At 35.9% G+C, this 17127-nt stretch overlaps 1 protein-coding gene across 1 annotated transcript; it reads right to left on the bottom strand.

Moving 5' to 3' along the window:
- Positions 1-1345: 1345 nt before the first annotated feature.
- Positions 1346-16843, bottom strand: LOC143631995 (beta-galactosidase 16-like). The gene is made up of 18 exons (XM_077100598.1): positions 16539-16843; positions 5264-5359; positions 5047-5159; positions 4895-4961; positions 4711-4803; positions 4463-4606; positions 4275-4369; positions 4075-4183; positions 3712-3915; positions 3467-3625; positions 3211-3392; positions 2929-3020; positions 2730-2839; positions 2539-2631; positions 2349-2450; positions 2124-2269; positions 1700-2033; positions 1346-1626 (listed from the first exon to the last, which is right to left on the bottom strand). Exons 1-18 carry the CDS (start codon positions 16704-16706, stop codon positions 1516-1518), a joined length of 2418 nt encoding a protein of 805 aa, XP_076956713.1. The 5' UTR covers positions 16707-16843; the 3' UTR covers positions 1346-1515.
- Positions 16844-17127: the final 284 nt, after the last annotated feature.

Raw genomic sequence — 17127 nt, forward strand, 5'->3', positions numbered from 1 at the left:
ATTTTTATAGTGAATATATTTTTAATGAATGTATTTAATGCAAAGATAATATATTTAATGCAAAGACAACTTTGATATCTTATAATGTAAGGAAGGTTGGGGCATCATCCCCCCCCCCCCCCCGGTGTTCTTCATCATGAGTAGATGCGCGTTGTCGCAACCATTGTAGATACCAGTTGTAATATGGGGATGCGGGTTGTGATACCCGTTGGAAGATGAACGTTAGAAACGGCTATAAAGCGGTAAATAATTTTGTAATCTAATGTAACTATACTGTTAAAAGAAGACCTATTGCCCACATGACATTCAACTAGACTCTCCTTATAGGATGCCAAGTGTACATGTTTCCAACAAAATTCACTTCATTATCTGTTTTAGGTTGATTAAAATTGTCAAAAGGAAAACATTGTTTATATGAATCGAGCTCACTACATTGTTTTTGAAGTTTTGTGGCTTATCAACTCAACTAAGATGATTTGATGCTAAATTTCTATTTTCCTTAATAGATATATATTTAAAACGTTCCATTTTGATTTCTTTTAAAATACTAATACAAATTATTCTTACTAATCTATGTATTTTAGGAAACATGCAATTGCCATTCATTAATATTCATTATGAAGAGTAAAGTTAAAATACAAAGGCGGACACAAATGAGAAGCGTGAGAAAGATTTGTGACCACACAAAAAACCCTTAAAATTAAATTAAAAAAATAATATAAAATATCATAACTCAAAATATAAATAAAATGAAAAAATTTAAAAAACTAAAATGTTTCCGCCACCATTCCCGTTCAAAAAAAATTGACGAAAAGACACAATGCCCAAGATCAAAGACACAATGACGAAAATGAACAAAATACACAATTATAACTAAAAAAAGACGCAATAGATCGCAAAATATAACACAATGCCGAACAAAATATAGCACACTGTTGAGTAATATAACACAATATAAAGAAAAAAAAAAGACACAATTAACGACGAAAATGAACACAAAACACAATGATAAACAAAAAGGCACAACGACTTTTTTCACTTACCTTTTTTTATGAGAACGACAAAGACGGTGCAAACATTTTGTGTTTTTACTTTTTTATTAGATTTTGAGTTATGATTTTTTTGATATATTTTTTTTTAATTTTTTAAGGGTTTTTTTTGTGTGGTTAAAAATATTTCTCATTTTTATTTTCCTTTATAGAATAACTTGACTCTCATTATAATAAATTATTATTTATAAAATTATAATGTTTCTTATATAAAATTCATATATGTATATTTGATGTTTTCCCAGTGTGTTACACGAGACACTAACTTAATTTAACATATAACCAAAGTTGTCTTTCTCATTCCATATTGTTTGTATTGGAAATTATTATCCATGTACAATCAAAATAAACATATATCAAAGTATAATAAATGAATATGAGTATGTTAAATAGCATGTAAATTATATCACTTGTTGTGCGTTTATTACTTCCTATGTTGTGTGCAAACCAAGTAAACTACTTGTTCTTATTCACATCGCGCATCCACTAAAAGCGTCTTGGGCGTGCCTGGACATGGATCTACGCCAAAATATTTTGTCATATGAGAAATCGAACACTGCCTTTTCCCTAAACAAGCCTGAAACATTAAAAGCGTTTAGTAAAATGACTACAACACCAGTAACAATTTATCACAGAAGAAGCTAACTCACCTTTTCAACGATTTGTTGAGAATTAGAGGAGTGACATTTCCCAACTGAGTAGTTTTCGCAGTTGCCTGAAGGGTTACCGTGACTTGCAAATACAATCTTGGAGATGATTCGTTTTCCAGGACATCGCAGGTGAACTCTAGGTCTTGGTCTCAGTCGATAGTGTTCACGTACTTTCCATGAATTTACCCTAGGAGGATGTATATCTGATACGTGCGCACAAACTTTGTTGATCGAAATAGTATCTAGTGAAATGCCTAACGGATTTGCATTTTCTTCCTCGAACAAAACTAGTAGATTTCCCGTTGGTTTAAGGAACAATCGTGGTACATTGTACCTGCCAAACATAGACCAAAACTTTTGTTTGTCACAAATGAACAAACATGTGATATAAACAAATATTGGATGCATATTTGATATTTCAAACCATGTTTGTGAAGGAGATCCATCAGGGGTCTTAAAGGAGACCCAATATCTTCCGATACTTTGGCCGTTGATCCAAGCTTCTCCTTTCCCCATTGAACCAAAGTTCAATGCAATCGGCTCGGTGCCCTCAGGCGCGTCAAACGTTGTCTGTTAAGTACAAAACAATGATCACTACTAGTAAAAGAACACTAAAAATATGTTGGAAGTTTATGTTAATAGTGATCACCTTATACCAAGTTAGAGTGCCAGGGTTTTGGTATTGGCTCCATGAGACATTACTCGACCCTTCGTCTGTGTAAATTGATAGCTTCTCCCCAAGCAATCCGATCTTTATGGATTAACGAAAGCGTATTAGAGGGTGATTTTTCCAAAAGAAAATTTAACAAGTTAGTATTTTGCTAGCTGGAATGGCTTACTTGATATCCCCATTGTGAGTTTGTGAAGTTGAGTTCATGAATCAATACCTCACGTAACCCTGCGCTTCGACGCTCCATAAATGCTCCTGAATCCTTCACAACTCGATCATTCAACCAAAAATCAGTATCATAGTTTGTCCCCTTTATGTTTAGGTACTAATAATTTGACTATAAATGTTTATGAAACCTACCGGCATTCCAACCATTATACTTAGCAAGGAAATGTTATTGATTCCAGTTGGGAGAGGAATGGTGTTTTCGAACGTGAAGTTTGTAACTTTACGAGATCCGTGTTCAGAACCTAACACAAATTAATAGACAAGATTATTAATCACAATAAGCATATGAATATATGATCACAAGATACAAATATTAATTCAAGATCCATACCCACAAGAGCTCCATTAACATAAGCATGTAAAGCATGTCCAAGAGAGGTCACTTTGAGCATATATTGAGCTTCTGAGGAGTTTGGCTCCATCCTATATGTTCACAGACAATACATTTGTGTTTGTTATTTAATTACTAGGGAAAATCACAAGAATAAACGATTTCACCGTTATGATTATTTTCAATCAACACTATTTTAGTAAAATGGATTGTAAATTGTTTATTTTAGTGCTTCTCATTTTACTGGTTAATCAAATCAAAATGAGCATTAGTTAGCCTTACCCCATTGTGTACCAAAGATAATTCGATGTGTCTTTCGTAGTGTTCATTTGTTCTAGCAATGTATCCGACCTCAATGAGGTCTGGTCGAATTGAGGTACGCCTTCACTAAAGACCTGCCATTGTTGAGGCGAGTCGAATCTTATGATCGGTTGCATTGATCGCGTACTAACTTGTGTGTTCACCTATTACATTTATTAAAACATTAATCTCATAACACAGATTCCCAAACAAATTTGTTAGAATCCAAAAAACATACCGTGGCAGTATTGAAGACCACACTTTTGCAATCAGGTAAGATGCTAACCGACTTCGATGGCAAAGTGTACGAAGTATTATTAAACGCCATAACACCTTTACTACTGTTATTAACAAGAAATGCAACACATTCGCCCGAATTTCCAGTGTAGACGTACGTCTAGACGATTAAATGTAAAACCGCGATTGTTATAACTTATACAGGCACTATAAACATAAAATGTGACATAAAACATATGTGCATACATCTTGATTATCACCAATGTGTTCAATTGCTAAGTTTCCATAAAGCAATGTCTGTGAACATAGTTTCAACGCTGCATGCATATCCTTGAGATGACCGTATTTTGGTTGTCTGATTATACCATACTCATCAAGAGGAGCTTGATCATAATAGCCTGTAATAATAAACGAGGCTGTCGACCGGCCAAAGTTTGTTCCTCCATGGTACTGTCATAAAACAAAAGGTATAGTTCAAGCATGTTTACTTAAATAACCTTTATACACATGTCAATGGCGGATCCCATGTTTTTCTCAAGCACATTGGTCAATTTAATGGTTCAAAATAGTTATCTATGTGAATTTTCCATGATATATTAGTAACATTACCATATAATAATTTACAAAGCTTCCATTCATCTTTATAATGAACATCGTTGTATGAAAGGCCAAATCCTGGGCTGATCTCAGATATGGATCTTCTCCGTATCCTTGCACGCTTCAAGAACACCAATAAGTTAATTAACAATTAGTAAAGCTGACCTTTTGAATTTTGACTTTTGTTTAATAAGAAGGTAATTAGCATTTACAAAGAAGTCCAATTTTCAGTCCACATGGAAGGCTTATTTGGTGAGTTTGGTCCTTTCCATGTTTCAGCACATCTCATCCCATTGCAAGTGTTGATCTACAATTACATATGTTATGTTTGGCTTTCAAAGTCAAAGGGTAATTAAAGGAGTTTTTACTGTTTAAAAAGTATGGTTAAGAGAATAATTACCACAGGATCCGGGGCGTCGTCTTGCTTGCACATCATCCATGGTTCACCCGTGTTTTGACCCACCGCCATTTGCGCGGTCCAGTTCACATATCGTGATCCGTCATCATGAAACGCTCCTTCGATGTTTTGGTACTCATTCTCAATCTATATCATTTATCATGCATATAAGATTATATTTTGATATTTTCACATGTTTTCTTTTCATTAATGTTTTAGTTCAACTCATTTTAAGCATTAAACTTGTAAACCTGTGAAAGAATAATTGGGCCTCCTTGTGAAGCAAACAGGTTCTCTGCCTTCATCATGTCCACAATTTTGGTTGTGAAGTTTTGCATGTAAAGCTACAAAAATGAACAACTTTTATTATAATTCGGATTACTCTTTTAAGTTTGTTTTGACTTTGACTTTGAGGGTCAAAAGTGATGTGATCACCTTGAATGGTTCGTTGTTCGTTCGGAAGACAATGCCAGGAACATCATGTAACCAAAATGGTAAACCTCTGAAAGGTATATTCATAGTCAATGGTTAAGGTTTTCGTCCCGAAAACTATATATGTGATATACTTATAAATATTAATTGCATACCCATAACTCCATTCGGCCTCGATGAATGGACCAATTCGAAGACTTAAATAAAGGCCTTGTTGTTGGACTTGCTTAATGAAACCTACTATGTCATTTCTACCAGTAAAATCATACTGCAAGTTAATCCAAAAAATAGATTGTTAATCATAAACATCTATGTTCATGTATATGATTAGGTAACATGTTACAATCACAAGGGTGTGAGTTAGCAAGAGACCTGGCCAGGTTGTGGCTCATGGAGGTTCCAAAACACATAGGTCTGTATGACATCTAGACCACCTTGCTTGGCTTTATCTATCAAAGATGCCCACATCTGCCAATGATTTCACATGTATATATAGTCAACCATTAAGTTCTGTTAAATGTCCCTATACCTTTTTTTTGGAACTATAAAAAGTTAAAAACATGTAGGGTATTAAAATTGTGAATTTCTAGCAAGACAAGATATGACTAGAATTTAATCTAAATAGATTCAGAAATCAGTCTCGGTCGGGTTGAACCAGTATACACATTTAGCTAAACATATAGTGTTCAGTTGTCAATTAACTTGATAGGTTCACATAAATTTTTCCATACATGTGTCACACCTTAAATATCTCAACCATTAATTAATCACTTTGTGTTATAAATATATATTATTATGGTTATTAATACCTAATATAGATTAGGCTTATTCTCCAAGTTATCTTTTCCTATATATACATATCATTGTATCTTATTGTAAGACACACTATATTAATGAAATCTCCATCTTTCTCCCTACATCTCTTTCTCACATGTTTGGCTATTAGGCTTGTTTCAAAACACGTTATCAGCACGAATTGCTTTTTAAGTTGGATCGCACATCATAAGGTAAGTATGTTATATATGTGTTCCCTTTCTCTCAAGCGTAAACTATGTTGTAAGTCGAGATGCTAGAGATTCGTCTTGTTCTTATTTTAAATCTATTAGAATAACCTATTATTTAATTTATACAAATTTGGGTTAAATCGACGTTCATATTTTGATCAGTAAGTAAATTAATGAATTAAGATTTGATTTGTTAGTATAATAATATATCTAAGCTTTTAATTGAAAATTTATGACCTGTATAGATGCTATTCGTTTAAATTTTCATCCCTCAATATCACACCCCTATATTAATTTGTTTCTTAATTTATGATTTATTAACCATACAGTTAAGAGGAATAATAATGTGTACTATATGCATGCCAAGATGAAAGATTAATTAAAGATTTTATTATATTGTATGATCCTTTTATTTTTTCTTTGGTTATTTAACGAGGGAGATAAACTCAAGTGGAAGTTTGGGGTTTTGATATGCTATAAGTTTTTTTTTCCGTAAAGAATACGTTTTTTATAATTAATTAATATCACATATTAATAAATATGGTAATTATATAAGTTCCAACCTTAAGTTTTAGAATTTGATTTGATTTCAATATATAAAATAATTTAACTAACCATGCCTCTCGAATTGGCTAAATATATACATCAATATTAAATTCTTCATATGATAACTCGTCTTATATATTATGTTCAAATAATTATTGTTGATAAATAATCATGTTGTTTAGCAAATTATTTTCTTTGATGTGAAAAGAAAAATGTGATACCTATTTTAGGAAGTTATTTCTGTATAAACTAAAATATGTTATACATTTTTTAGTTTTTAATTGTATACAATAATTAAATATTATTGATACTTTCATCTTATGGTGCATATATATCTTCTATGCAATATCTAGATGAATGTTCTCTAGTCTAACTATTACGTTGTATTAAGTGTGGACTTTTATTTAAAAATACTTTGATTTTGGAATTAGTTTGTTTTCACTATACCATAGTCCATAGACGATATCATTGATGAGGTATGCAAAAATTCCAATATATTAAGATGAAGTTTCACTAGGTCATTCAATGTGATTACTTATGAATTTAATTTATTATGGATTTAATTTTGATTGTTCATTGGTTAGTTACATGAAAGTTTTCCATGTATATGTTACGGGAACATGTGATTATTACCTTTTTCTATCTACATGTGCACACATATATGCTTAGATACATGGGCTGTATACACACATTGTTACTTTTCAGTTTTGTTGTACTATTTTATTCATGAAAACTTATAAATATAAGTCTACTATTTGTATGGGCCAATTGTTATATGATCCACATGATTGGTGTAAAAAAAATTAGTTAAATGCTAGTATGAATATACGTGTATTCATTAGCTTGAATCACACTTTGTAATTATTTCATGAATTTTGAAGTCGTGTCATTTTACTTAATAAATATACATTGTCTATCTAAGATGCTTAATTTATTATTGGAAATATAGCTAGCCTATTTTACCATCTTACACTTATATATGCATATATAGTATCGGATAAAGCAAATAAAAGACCAAGTTATATGTTTTATTATTATTAATCTCATAAAAGAATACATATAAGTTTTGATATGACACCCTAGGTGTCATACTTTCTAAATTTCATTATTAACGGTATAAAGTATTAGCCTCATTTGGTCATGTAATTAGTTCTCATACAATGTTACGTGAAAAGAATATTACTTATGAGAAAGAGTTGATTAAGACTATTTTTATTGTCACGTCTTCATTATACTCCTAAAGTAACAATATTATTAAAATAATAAGAAGTGTTTGAGATAACTTCATATGAAAGTAATGTTGTCATGAAACTTGTTTGGTTTTACTTAGTTCTCAAAAGTGAATGAGACTATACATTGTTTATTGTGATCATGAGCATATTGAAAAGATTGTAAGGATGCTCATTTTAATAATGAGATCGATCATGAGAATTTTAATGATATCCATGCTAATAATGAGATTGACCACCAGAAGTGGCAAATGGATTAATCACATATGAGAACAAAGTATGGAAATATACATGTGAAATCACATGATCGCTTGAAACGGTAATACAATATTCTCTCATGTTTATAGCATTGTATTAAAGAAGCATAATACATATATGATCGTAAACCTGAAGTTTATGAATCATGATTATATAATGGCATGACCGGTTAGACCACACCGAGTCGATGATGTGAAATATATTGAAGAACCATTTGATTCTTCGTGATAATTGAACATGCAAAGTTTGCTCTCAAGTGAAATCATTTATTTACCAACTGAAGGAGGGTGTGAATCCCTAGATGTTATGGAATTGAGAAAAGGATACACATATCCTAACATGATACCATTTAGTGTTTTGAAAATCGATGCATCCTCTAAATGGTTATCAAAATCGCAACTTCATGTTTGCATGATCTGTGGCTTAACTAATAAGATAGCAAGCATATTATTCCAGATTGGTATATTTACATTCGGTTATAATAATGAATTTGATTCCCAAGTTAATAATGATCATTGGAATAAGTGTTGAAATTCATAACATATTATGTTCTTACATAAATTGTATTGTTAAAGACGATTACTCAACGTCTATAATTCGTTGCAAAGGCAATCATCACGAGAGCAAAGGTTCATGTTTGTATTTGAGTACATATAATGTTACTGTCTTTAAATTAATTCACATCAAGCCAACAAGTTATGATACTTCCTCCCCATTGCAATTGGTTTTTTGTTAGTAACCAAATATTTCTCATCTAATTTTCCGTATGTGTTATATACTGAAATTAATCCACCACAAGACACAAAGATGAGAACACAAAGGAAGTTGGGAATATATGTCGGTATTAAATATTATATATGATTAAATACTTAGAGCCATTAATGAGATATTTGCTTATGGCTCATTAGTTTTCACTTTAGTGAATCAACATTCCCAACATTAGGGGGGGATTTAAAGCAGTTGGAAAACAAATTTAGTTGGAATGAATTATCATTGATCCTCAAACTAAATTATATGAATTAAAAGTTCAAAGGATAATTCATGAATAAAGATCAACGAATGACTTACCGGATGATTCACTAATCAAAAGAGAGTGTCTAGCTAAGACACCTATACGAACTGCTAATGCTCCAATTAATAAATGTCCCAGAAGGACAAACGCATATTGATAATAGTCTAATGCACGCGTGTAGCGTGGTAGACTGATCGGTTCCAAAGGTAAAATTTCCTCGAAATTTGGAGCAAGTAATAAAGATGGTCAAGTCGAGGTGCAGTAAAAGGTCTCTTGAAAGAGATTAGACATCATGGTTCTTGAAGAACCTTAGGTACCTGAAAACAAAGAGCTCTCAATAAATTATATTGTATCATGTCTACAATGATATATGGAACCGAAATAAAAGTCGACGTCGTTATAATTTTATTTATATATATAGTTAGCGCTTGAAATGATGATGAGGATCAAGATTCTAAATCTTCCTATAAAAAAATGATTGGCAAAAGTGGAAATACGCAAACAGAACAGAGTTGAATTCTATAAATAACTGAAAGTTTGTTGGACCAACAGTCCGTACAACTAAAGTTGTAAAATGTGTTAGATACAAACGGGTCTTGTATATGAGTTATGAAAATTCATCAAGTGATATAAAGCAAAATTGATGGCACAAAATTTTTTGCAAAGACCCATGATTAATTATGAGGATTGAGTAGACACATTCTCCAATGGTGGAAGCAATGACTTTCCGATAACTAAAAAGTCTGGTAATATAAAGAGAGAATTGATATGCGTCCAATAAATATTGTGATTCAGTTGATACTGAAAGTTTACAAGAAAGTTTTTGAACGATTTGAATTAACAAATCATGTAAAGTAAGTTCTCGAGAACACAATGATTTTTTGTGTATAGAGTCATATTTGAATATGTTACGGTTATTGAAAGTTGAACATAAATAGAACTCCTAAAGAGTTTCCTGAGGTAGTTGAATACCTGAAATGTTAACTAATACATCTTAATGATGGAATTCTTGTGCATCAATAAGCATACACATAGAATAACATCTATATTATGAGTACAATATCTCAATAAACAAAGAAATGGTACAATATGGATGATATGTGATACAAAATTGATGTTTTTAAATGAGCAACTTTATGCATCAAAAATCCTAGAAAAATGAATACACATGCATAATTTGTCAAGTTTGAAAGAAGTTCCTGATGGATTGGTAAATGCATGGATTTATGCCTATTAAGTATGGATTAATCGGATTGAGCTTTATACAAATCAAGAGATATTTTAATAAAGAGGGAGATAAGTTGGATATAAATAGCCATACTTTTTATCAAAATTTCACTCTTAAAAGTTCATTAAAATCATACACTGATGATGTACACATCATCGAGAGAAACTTATGAGCTTTTAAAGAGAAAATTATTTTTCAAAGACCTTGACAAGGTATGATTATTGCTCGACTTATAGTTCGAGTATATGTGTGATTATATGTTTATAAATCCGTCGAAGATCTAAGAAATGTTGAGACATTTTACCATGGACAAATTTAATCATTTTAGCACGTTAAAGGATGTCAAACAATGACTCTATTATCATTTCCTATATGAATATAAAATATTATTGGAAATATCGTAATGCATATATGTATTATGTCATACTGTTATTGAAGAAACGTGGATCTACTCACTGGTAGCAGATCTACTTTCCTCGGGTGTGATTAAACTATTTCACCGATGGTTCTTCTGGATCCGAGTTCTTCCACCTACAAAATGAACAGCGCCGTTACTTACCCCTCAGAAAGGGACAGAGGGGTCCTCTTTGGGGTAACCCTCCGGCGTGAGAATCAGTATCTTTTGGAGAAGAATAATAATGTTTGTAGGTAAGTCAATCTCAAGAGTATTGCTGAATCGCTGAATACCCTTGATGATGTGACTGTGTCTTTTTTGTAACTGACTGTGAGTGAATATGATTCAATATGATTGAATGTGATATCACTGCTTGTAACTGTCAATGATTGAGTGTGAATGAATGTGTCATCAAAGTGGAGTTGATGCTGTATTTATAGTGCTAGGGTTTTTACTGGTTGGGCTCAACCTCGTTGGCCTCCTCCAATCGCACTGCGCCACGTGCCCTCTGGGACACCTGGCGCTTTCTCGTTGGTTGTAATCACGTGGTAGCACATGTGTCATGCTGAGTTGTCGACCTTTCATTTGGCCGTTGTCAACATCAGCATATTCTTACTCCTTAAAAAGATGCCTTCTGGAAGATTGTCTGACGTGCACAATCAAGGTTGCCCTAATCCTGATTTGGATAAGGACGAGGTTGATTATGTGCACGTGTGATATGCGCCCATCCTGAGGATGCGCGAAGTCTTCTTTTTATTCTCACGCGCAGATATTTCATGCGCAAGTGTGATATGGACGAGCGTGTGATATGCGCCGCGCGATGGTGCGCCGGGCGCATATGCGACGCGCGAGCATATGTGATGCGCAAGAGCATGTGATATGCGCCGCGCGTTGATGCGCTGCGCGCATATGTGATGCGCGAGCATATGATGCATGCGCCATGCGCCTAGGTTTTGGCTTTGTGCCTTAATGTCTTTATCTTGTGGGTTGACCCGCCTTGATTGGTGTTGAGGCGGGTACATACCTCTTCAAGCCCCCCCAGTCTAATGTGTGTCTTATCTCGCGCGAGCGTGGTGAGATAGATATTAGACTCACTGAATTGTCCTTTTATAGGGGGTTTTGTCGTTTTCCTGGTTGTTTCCATCATCGCGCGAAGTTCTATCCACTTTGTTGAAAACCAAAGGTCCAAACACGTGGTTGGTTGGTGGTGACGTGCGCCGTAAACGTGTCAGAGGTTTCGTGTGCTCGAGGTGCTACAGTTGGCTTTCACGTCCCCTCACAGCTGTCCTGAACACGTGTTGCACTCGCATTGGTTAGTACCTGCGAGTGGGGGCGCGTCACTGTGCCGTGGCAGGTCGGTTACAATTTTATGTCCCCTCACACAGCTGTTAGGGACACGTGTCATTCCTTCGTTGGCTTGCACCTGCGAGTGGGGGCGCGTGGAATCCGATCAGCTGCCACATTTCTCTCTCCTGGTCCTATAAAAGCAGGCCCCTAGAAAATTTTGTATCCTCATCTTTATTGTTGTTCAAATTCGAATTCCTGCTTTCACATTCTGATTTGAGTGTTTACATCGATTCGAATCCTCGATTATCGGCTATTACAGTTGTATGTCTGATAGTTCATACTCGTCTAGCCCTTCAATCACCTCCGTTGCCTCTCGAAGACGCCGTGTGAAATCTGTGGTGATGTCGACATTGAAGCAAAAAGGAAAGGGGAAGAAGGTTGTTGAAACCACATCGGAGGAAGTAGGGAGGACCAAGGCCACCAAAAGGTGGAATGAAATCCCCTGCAAATTGAAGCAGGCCGATCTCGACAACCTCATCGCCTCTCAGGGGTTTCCCACCCTGTTTGGCTGCATGTTGCCTAGGTCCGGGCAAACGGCGGCGGACCCGCCTGCCGGCTATATATCCCTATATAGCCACTTTTTCACCCACTGCAACCTTCGTCTCCCGATGACAAGGTTTGTGGGTGCACTGTTGAAGTTCTATGGGATTCACATATCCCAAGTCCATCCGTTTGGACTCGTGCGCGTGACTCACTTTGAGTTCATGTGCAAATCCCAGCGCGAGGAACCCACTCCTCGGCGCTTTCAATATTTTTATAAGGCCAAGATCCAAGACAATTGGATCTCTTTTATTCCTCGCAGTCAGAAGGTGAAGTGCTCCACTGTTTCATTCAAGAGCCTTCATGACTGGTCTGAGAGGTTTTTTTACATTAAGGCCGGTGTGATCCCCATCCGTATGACCATGCGCTCTATCACTTCTGCGCCTGTGGATGAGGATGTCCTCAAGAACCCAACTGGCGCATGGGTTAAAAAGTCGACGAGTGATGTAATCTTCAATCGTTTCATCATTCCTGCGGATGCAGTGCATGATGTCATCAGGATCGCGCGTGTGCCTGCGCTGCTGTACGAAGTGGGCCTGGAACTTTTCTAATAGTTCCTCGAACCCATCAATTTGCCCTGTCGGCAAGCTCTCGAACCATACTCGCGCTGCGCCCGTGAGGCAGCGGGCAAACATATGACACCATGTTGGCATCGTCCAGCTCTCTAGGTTTCCCGTGTTATAGAAACCTTGCAAAAAGTCATCTGGATCTGTCGTGCCATCATATTTCCCCAGACCACTTGGCATCTTGGTCTTGTGCTGGATGGGAGCCTGCGCGATGCGCGCAGTAAACTTTGAGTGTTTTACCAGGATGGCTGGTCTGTAGGGTGTGGTTACGTCCACTTGCCCTCTGACCGGTGGGCTGTATGGCATGTGCAGATCCGGATCTGCTCTGGCTCCTGGCGCCATGTTCACAGGCGCGCGGAGCTGCGAGCCTCCTGCATGAGTATCCCTTGTCTTTCTCATGCTATGCACCTCTTCATCACTGAACTCTGTGTGTGCAGTGTGAACAGAATGCCCTTCTTCCGGCGCGCGCGGCCTTTTTGTGGGCTGCTTCTCCCTCGCTTGCCTTTGTGTTTGGTCGGCTAGCTTCTTCTGTTTGATCATTTCAGTGTACTTTTCCATCAGACGCCGCTGCTCATTTATGAGCCATTCATTCGGATCGTCTGCTTCATCTTCTGGACCCATTGGTCCCTTCAGCTTCGCGCCGGCCATATTTTGTAACGTGTGATCGTCTGGAGGAGTTTCAGTCTGGCCGTGAGGGGTTGTGACGAAGGGACGGTTGCTGGTGGTACGCGTATAATCACGCGGAACCCTCAGAACCTGCTGTCCGTCGTTAACACCCTCACGTTCTATATCCTCCAGAGCTTGATCAACGTTACGAACTCCAGAAACCATGGTGATTGAATTTTTTAGATCTGGATGAGATCTGATTGCCGTTTGTAACAGTGGATGGCGCCAATGAAGAAACGTGGATCTACTCACTGGTAGCAGATCTACTTTCCTCGGGTGTGATTAAACTATTTCACCGATGGTTCTTCTGGATCCGAGTTCTTCCACCTACAAAATGAACAGCGCCGTTACTTACCCCTCAGAAAGGGACAGAGGGGTCCTCTTTGGGGTAACCCTCCGGCGTGAGAATCAGTATCTTTTGGAGAATAATAATAATGTTTGTAGGTAAGTCAATCTCAAGAGTATTGCTGAATCGCTGAATACCCTTGATGATGTGACTGTGTCTTTTTTGTAACTGACTGTGAGTGAATATGATTCAATATGATTGAATGTGATATCACTGCTTGTAACTGTCAATGATTGAGTGTGAATGAATGTGTCATCAAAGTGGAGTTGATGCTGTATTTATAGTGCTAGGGTTTTTACTGGTTGGGCTCAACCTCGTTGGCCTCCTCCAATCGCACTGCGCCACGTGCCCTCTGGGACACCTGGCGCTTTCTCGTTGGTTGTAATCACGTGGTAGCACATGTGTCATGCTGAGTTGTCGACCTTTCATTTGGCCGTTGTCAACATCAGCATATTCTTACTCCTTAAAAAGATGCCTTCTGGAAGATTGTCTGACGTGCACAATCAAGGTTGCCCTAATCCTGATTTGGATAAGGACGAGGTTGATTATGTGCACGTGTGATATGCGCCCATCCTGAGGATGCGCGAAGTCTTCTTTTTATTCTCACGCGCAGATATTTCATGCGCAAGTGTGATATGGACGAGCGTGTGATATGCGCCGCGCGATGGTGCGCCGGGCGCATATGCGACGCGCGAGCATATGTGATGCGCAAGAGCATGTGATATGCGCCGCGCGTTGATGCGCTGCGCGCATATGTGATGCGCGAGCATATGATGCATGCGCCATGCGCCTAGGTTTTGGCTTTGTGCCTTAATGTCTTTATCTTGTGGGTTGACCCGCCTTGATTGGTGTTGAGGCGGGTACATACCTCTTCAGTTATCTATATAGGATTATTATTTTCTTGTTTATGTTTATCAGCTTGTGTCATGCTAGGAGACATCCGAATGAGTTAAAACATATATTTCAGGTATGAAAGATATGTGTTTATATTTTACTAACCCATCAAAACAAGTTTGGTTGGTCTTGTTTATGCAGAGAAACACATCAAGGTCATAGTGTTTACTAGATTAAGCAATAGAAGTTTTCATGTGAAGATCATACAACATTATTCAACTTAAAGATTCAAATGTCAAGTGACGAAGACGCAAATGATTGACTACAAAAGTTTTGGGCAACTTTCATAAAAGATCGATATTTACCATTTTGACGGATATATTAATCAGGGGGAGACAATACGCGCTGCACTCTTTTTCCCTTATCTATGGTTTTGTCCCACTGGGTTTTCCTAGCAAGGTTTTTAATGAGGCAGCATATCCAAGCGTATTGAGTTGATAACCAAGGGGAAGTGTTATAAATATATATTATTATGGTTATCAATACCTAATATAGATTAGGCTTATTCTCCAAGTTATCTTTTCCTATATATACATATCATCGTATCTTATTGTAAAACACTATATTAATAAAATCTCCATCTTTCTCCCTACATCTCTTTCTCACATGTTTAGCTATTAGGCTTGTTTCACAACAACACTTTGTATATTATCCTTCTATTATATTTATGTATTATTATATATATACACTACAAACAGAAAAAACAAAAGGAAGGCATGGAAAAGATCGTCTGAATACACTAGGCACAGTTGGCAATCTTGTGATTTGTTGGCACCACAACTGTCACAACATATACGGACAGAAAACGTTGTTGGTCAGCTCCTGTGCAAATATTTACCCGCTATGTATTCTATATACGTTTAAAATTTTTAATTATATTCAATTATTTTTTAAGTTTCTGTGTGAATAAAAAATATATTGGGCTAAAATGGCAGTCTTTAAAACAAAAGGAATATTATTAATAGCGGTTATTCACGAGTCAAACATGTATAGAGTCTTCCATTTATATATAAAATATATATATATATATATATATTTCATATCTTAACGGGATAAATCTTTTATTATATGCTTTTCCCAAAAGGAATATCGTGTTTTCTTTAGTAGCTTTTTACCTATATATTATTTGTACCTACTACAAGTATTTCATGATCATAACTTCAGTAGGTTATATGAACATTCATAAATCGACCTAGCTGACCGGAAACACTAAAAAGAAAATATACCGGACCACCAATCCGGTTTTGAAACCAAAAGTATAGAACGAGGTAAACAAAGACCGGACCACATGAAGATAATAGGAAGAATTCCGGTTCAGACATAATTTTAGTGTACATAGAATTTCAAAAATGTTTTATTATAAAACTCTTGATCATATTCGATTATTTATTTATAATAATAATAATAATATAATAAAACCTCCAACCATGTGAGAGGTAGAGAAGAGATGATTTAACAAGGGGTTACGGTTTTCATACACCACTACACCCACGTGAATTATCGTTTACACTAAGGTAAACGGCCATTTATACAACATAACGTGTATGCATCCTAATTGGTGTACCAAAGCACTATCCCTATAACAATAAAACAAAAGAGAAATAGATATGTACTTACATCAGGAGTGCTTCTAGGATAATGAATTGAACCCGAAAACAAAATCTTGCGTTGCCCATCGATGATAAGTGACCTCCCGTCATAACTCACATTTGCTCCCTCCACCGCTATGTTTCCGCCACCACTTACCACCGCTAGTAGAATAACACACCACCCGAACCACACCATCTCTTAATTCTCTGTCTAAAACAAAGTGAGATAGAGGAAATTGAGAAGCAGTATTATACATTGGAATTAGATTGATGTGAAATGAAATGGAAAGAGATGGCGGAGTTGTTAAAGATGACAAACAACATATTTGTTGCATTGCACGGTAAACATGGTTTTTATAGGTTGGTGGGTTATTATGCTCATTATTTATGTGTGAACATATTAATATTATTTTTTATCATATGTGCATATACTGTTTTAGTATAAGGTTGTAAAATACAAAATTTGAGTTTGTACAAGTATACTTACAACTTTTTTGGTTTCAAGAGTTGATCAATTAATATTAGTTGGATAAGAAAACAACAGTTTGATGTTAGCAATATTTGTTTTTGAAATGTATATAATAAAATAAAACTAAAATATATGGCATTTTTTCTAA

This window comes from Bidens hawaiensis, unplaced genomic scaffold (assembly GCF_021521415.1).
Source record: "Bidens hawaiensis isolate Kalapana, Puna unplaced genomic scaffold, B.hawaiensis_p1.1 tig00006332_1, whole genome shotgun sequence".
Lineage (NCBI taxonomy): Eukaryota > Viridiplantae > Streptophyta > Magnoliopsida > Asterales > Asteraceae > Bidens > Bidens hawaiensis.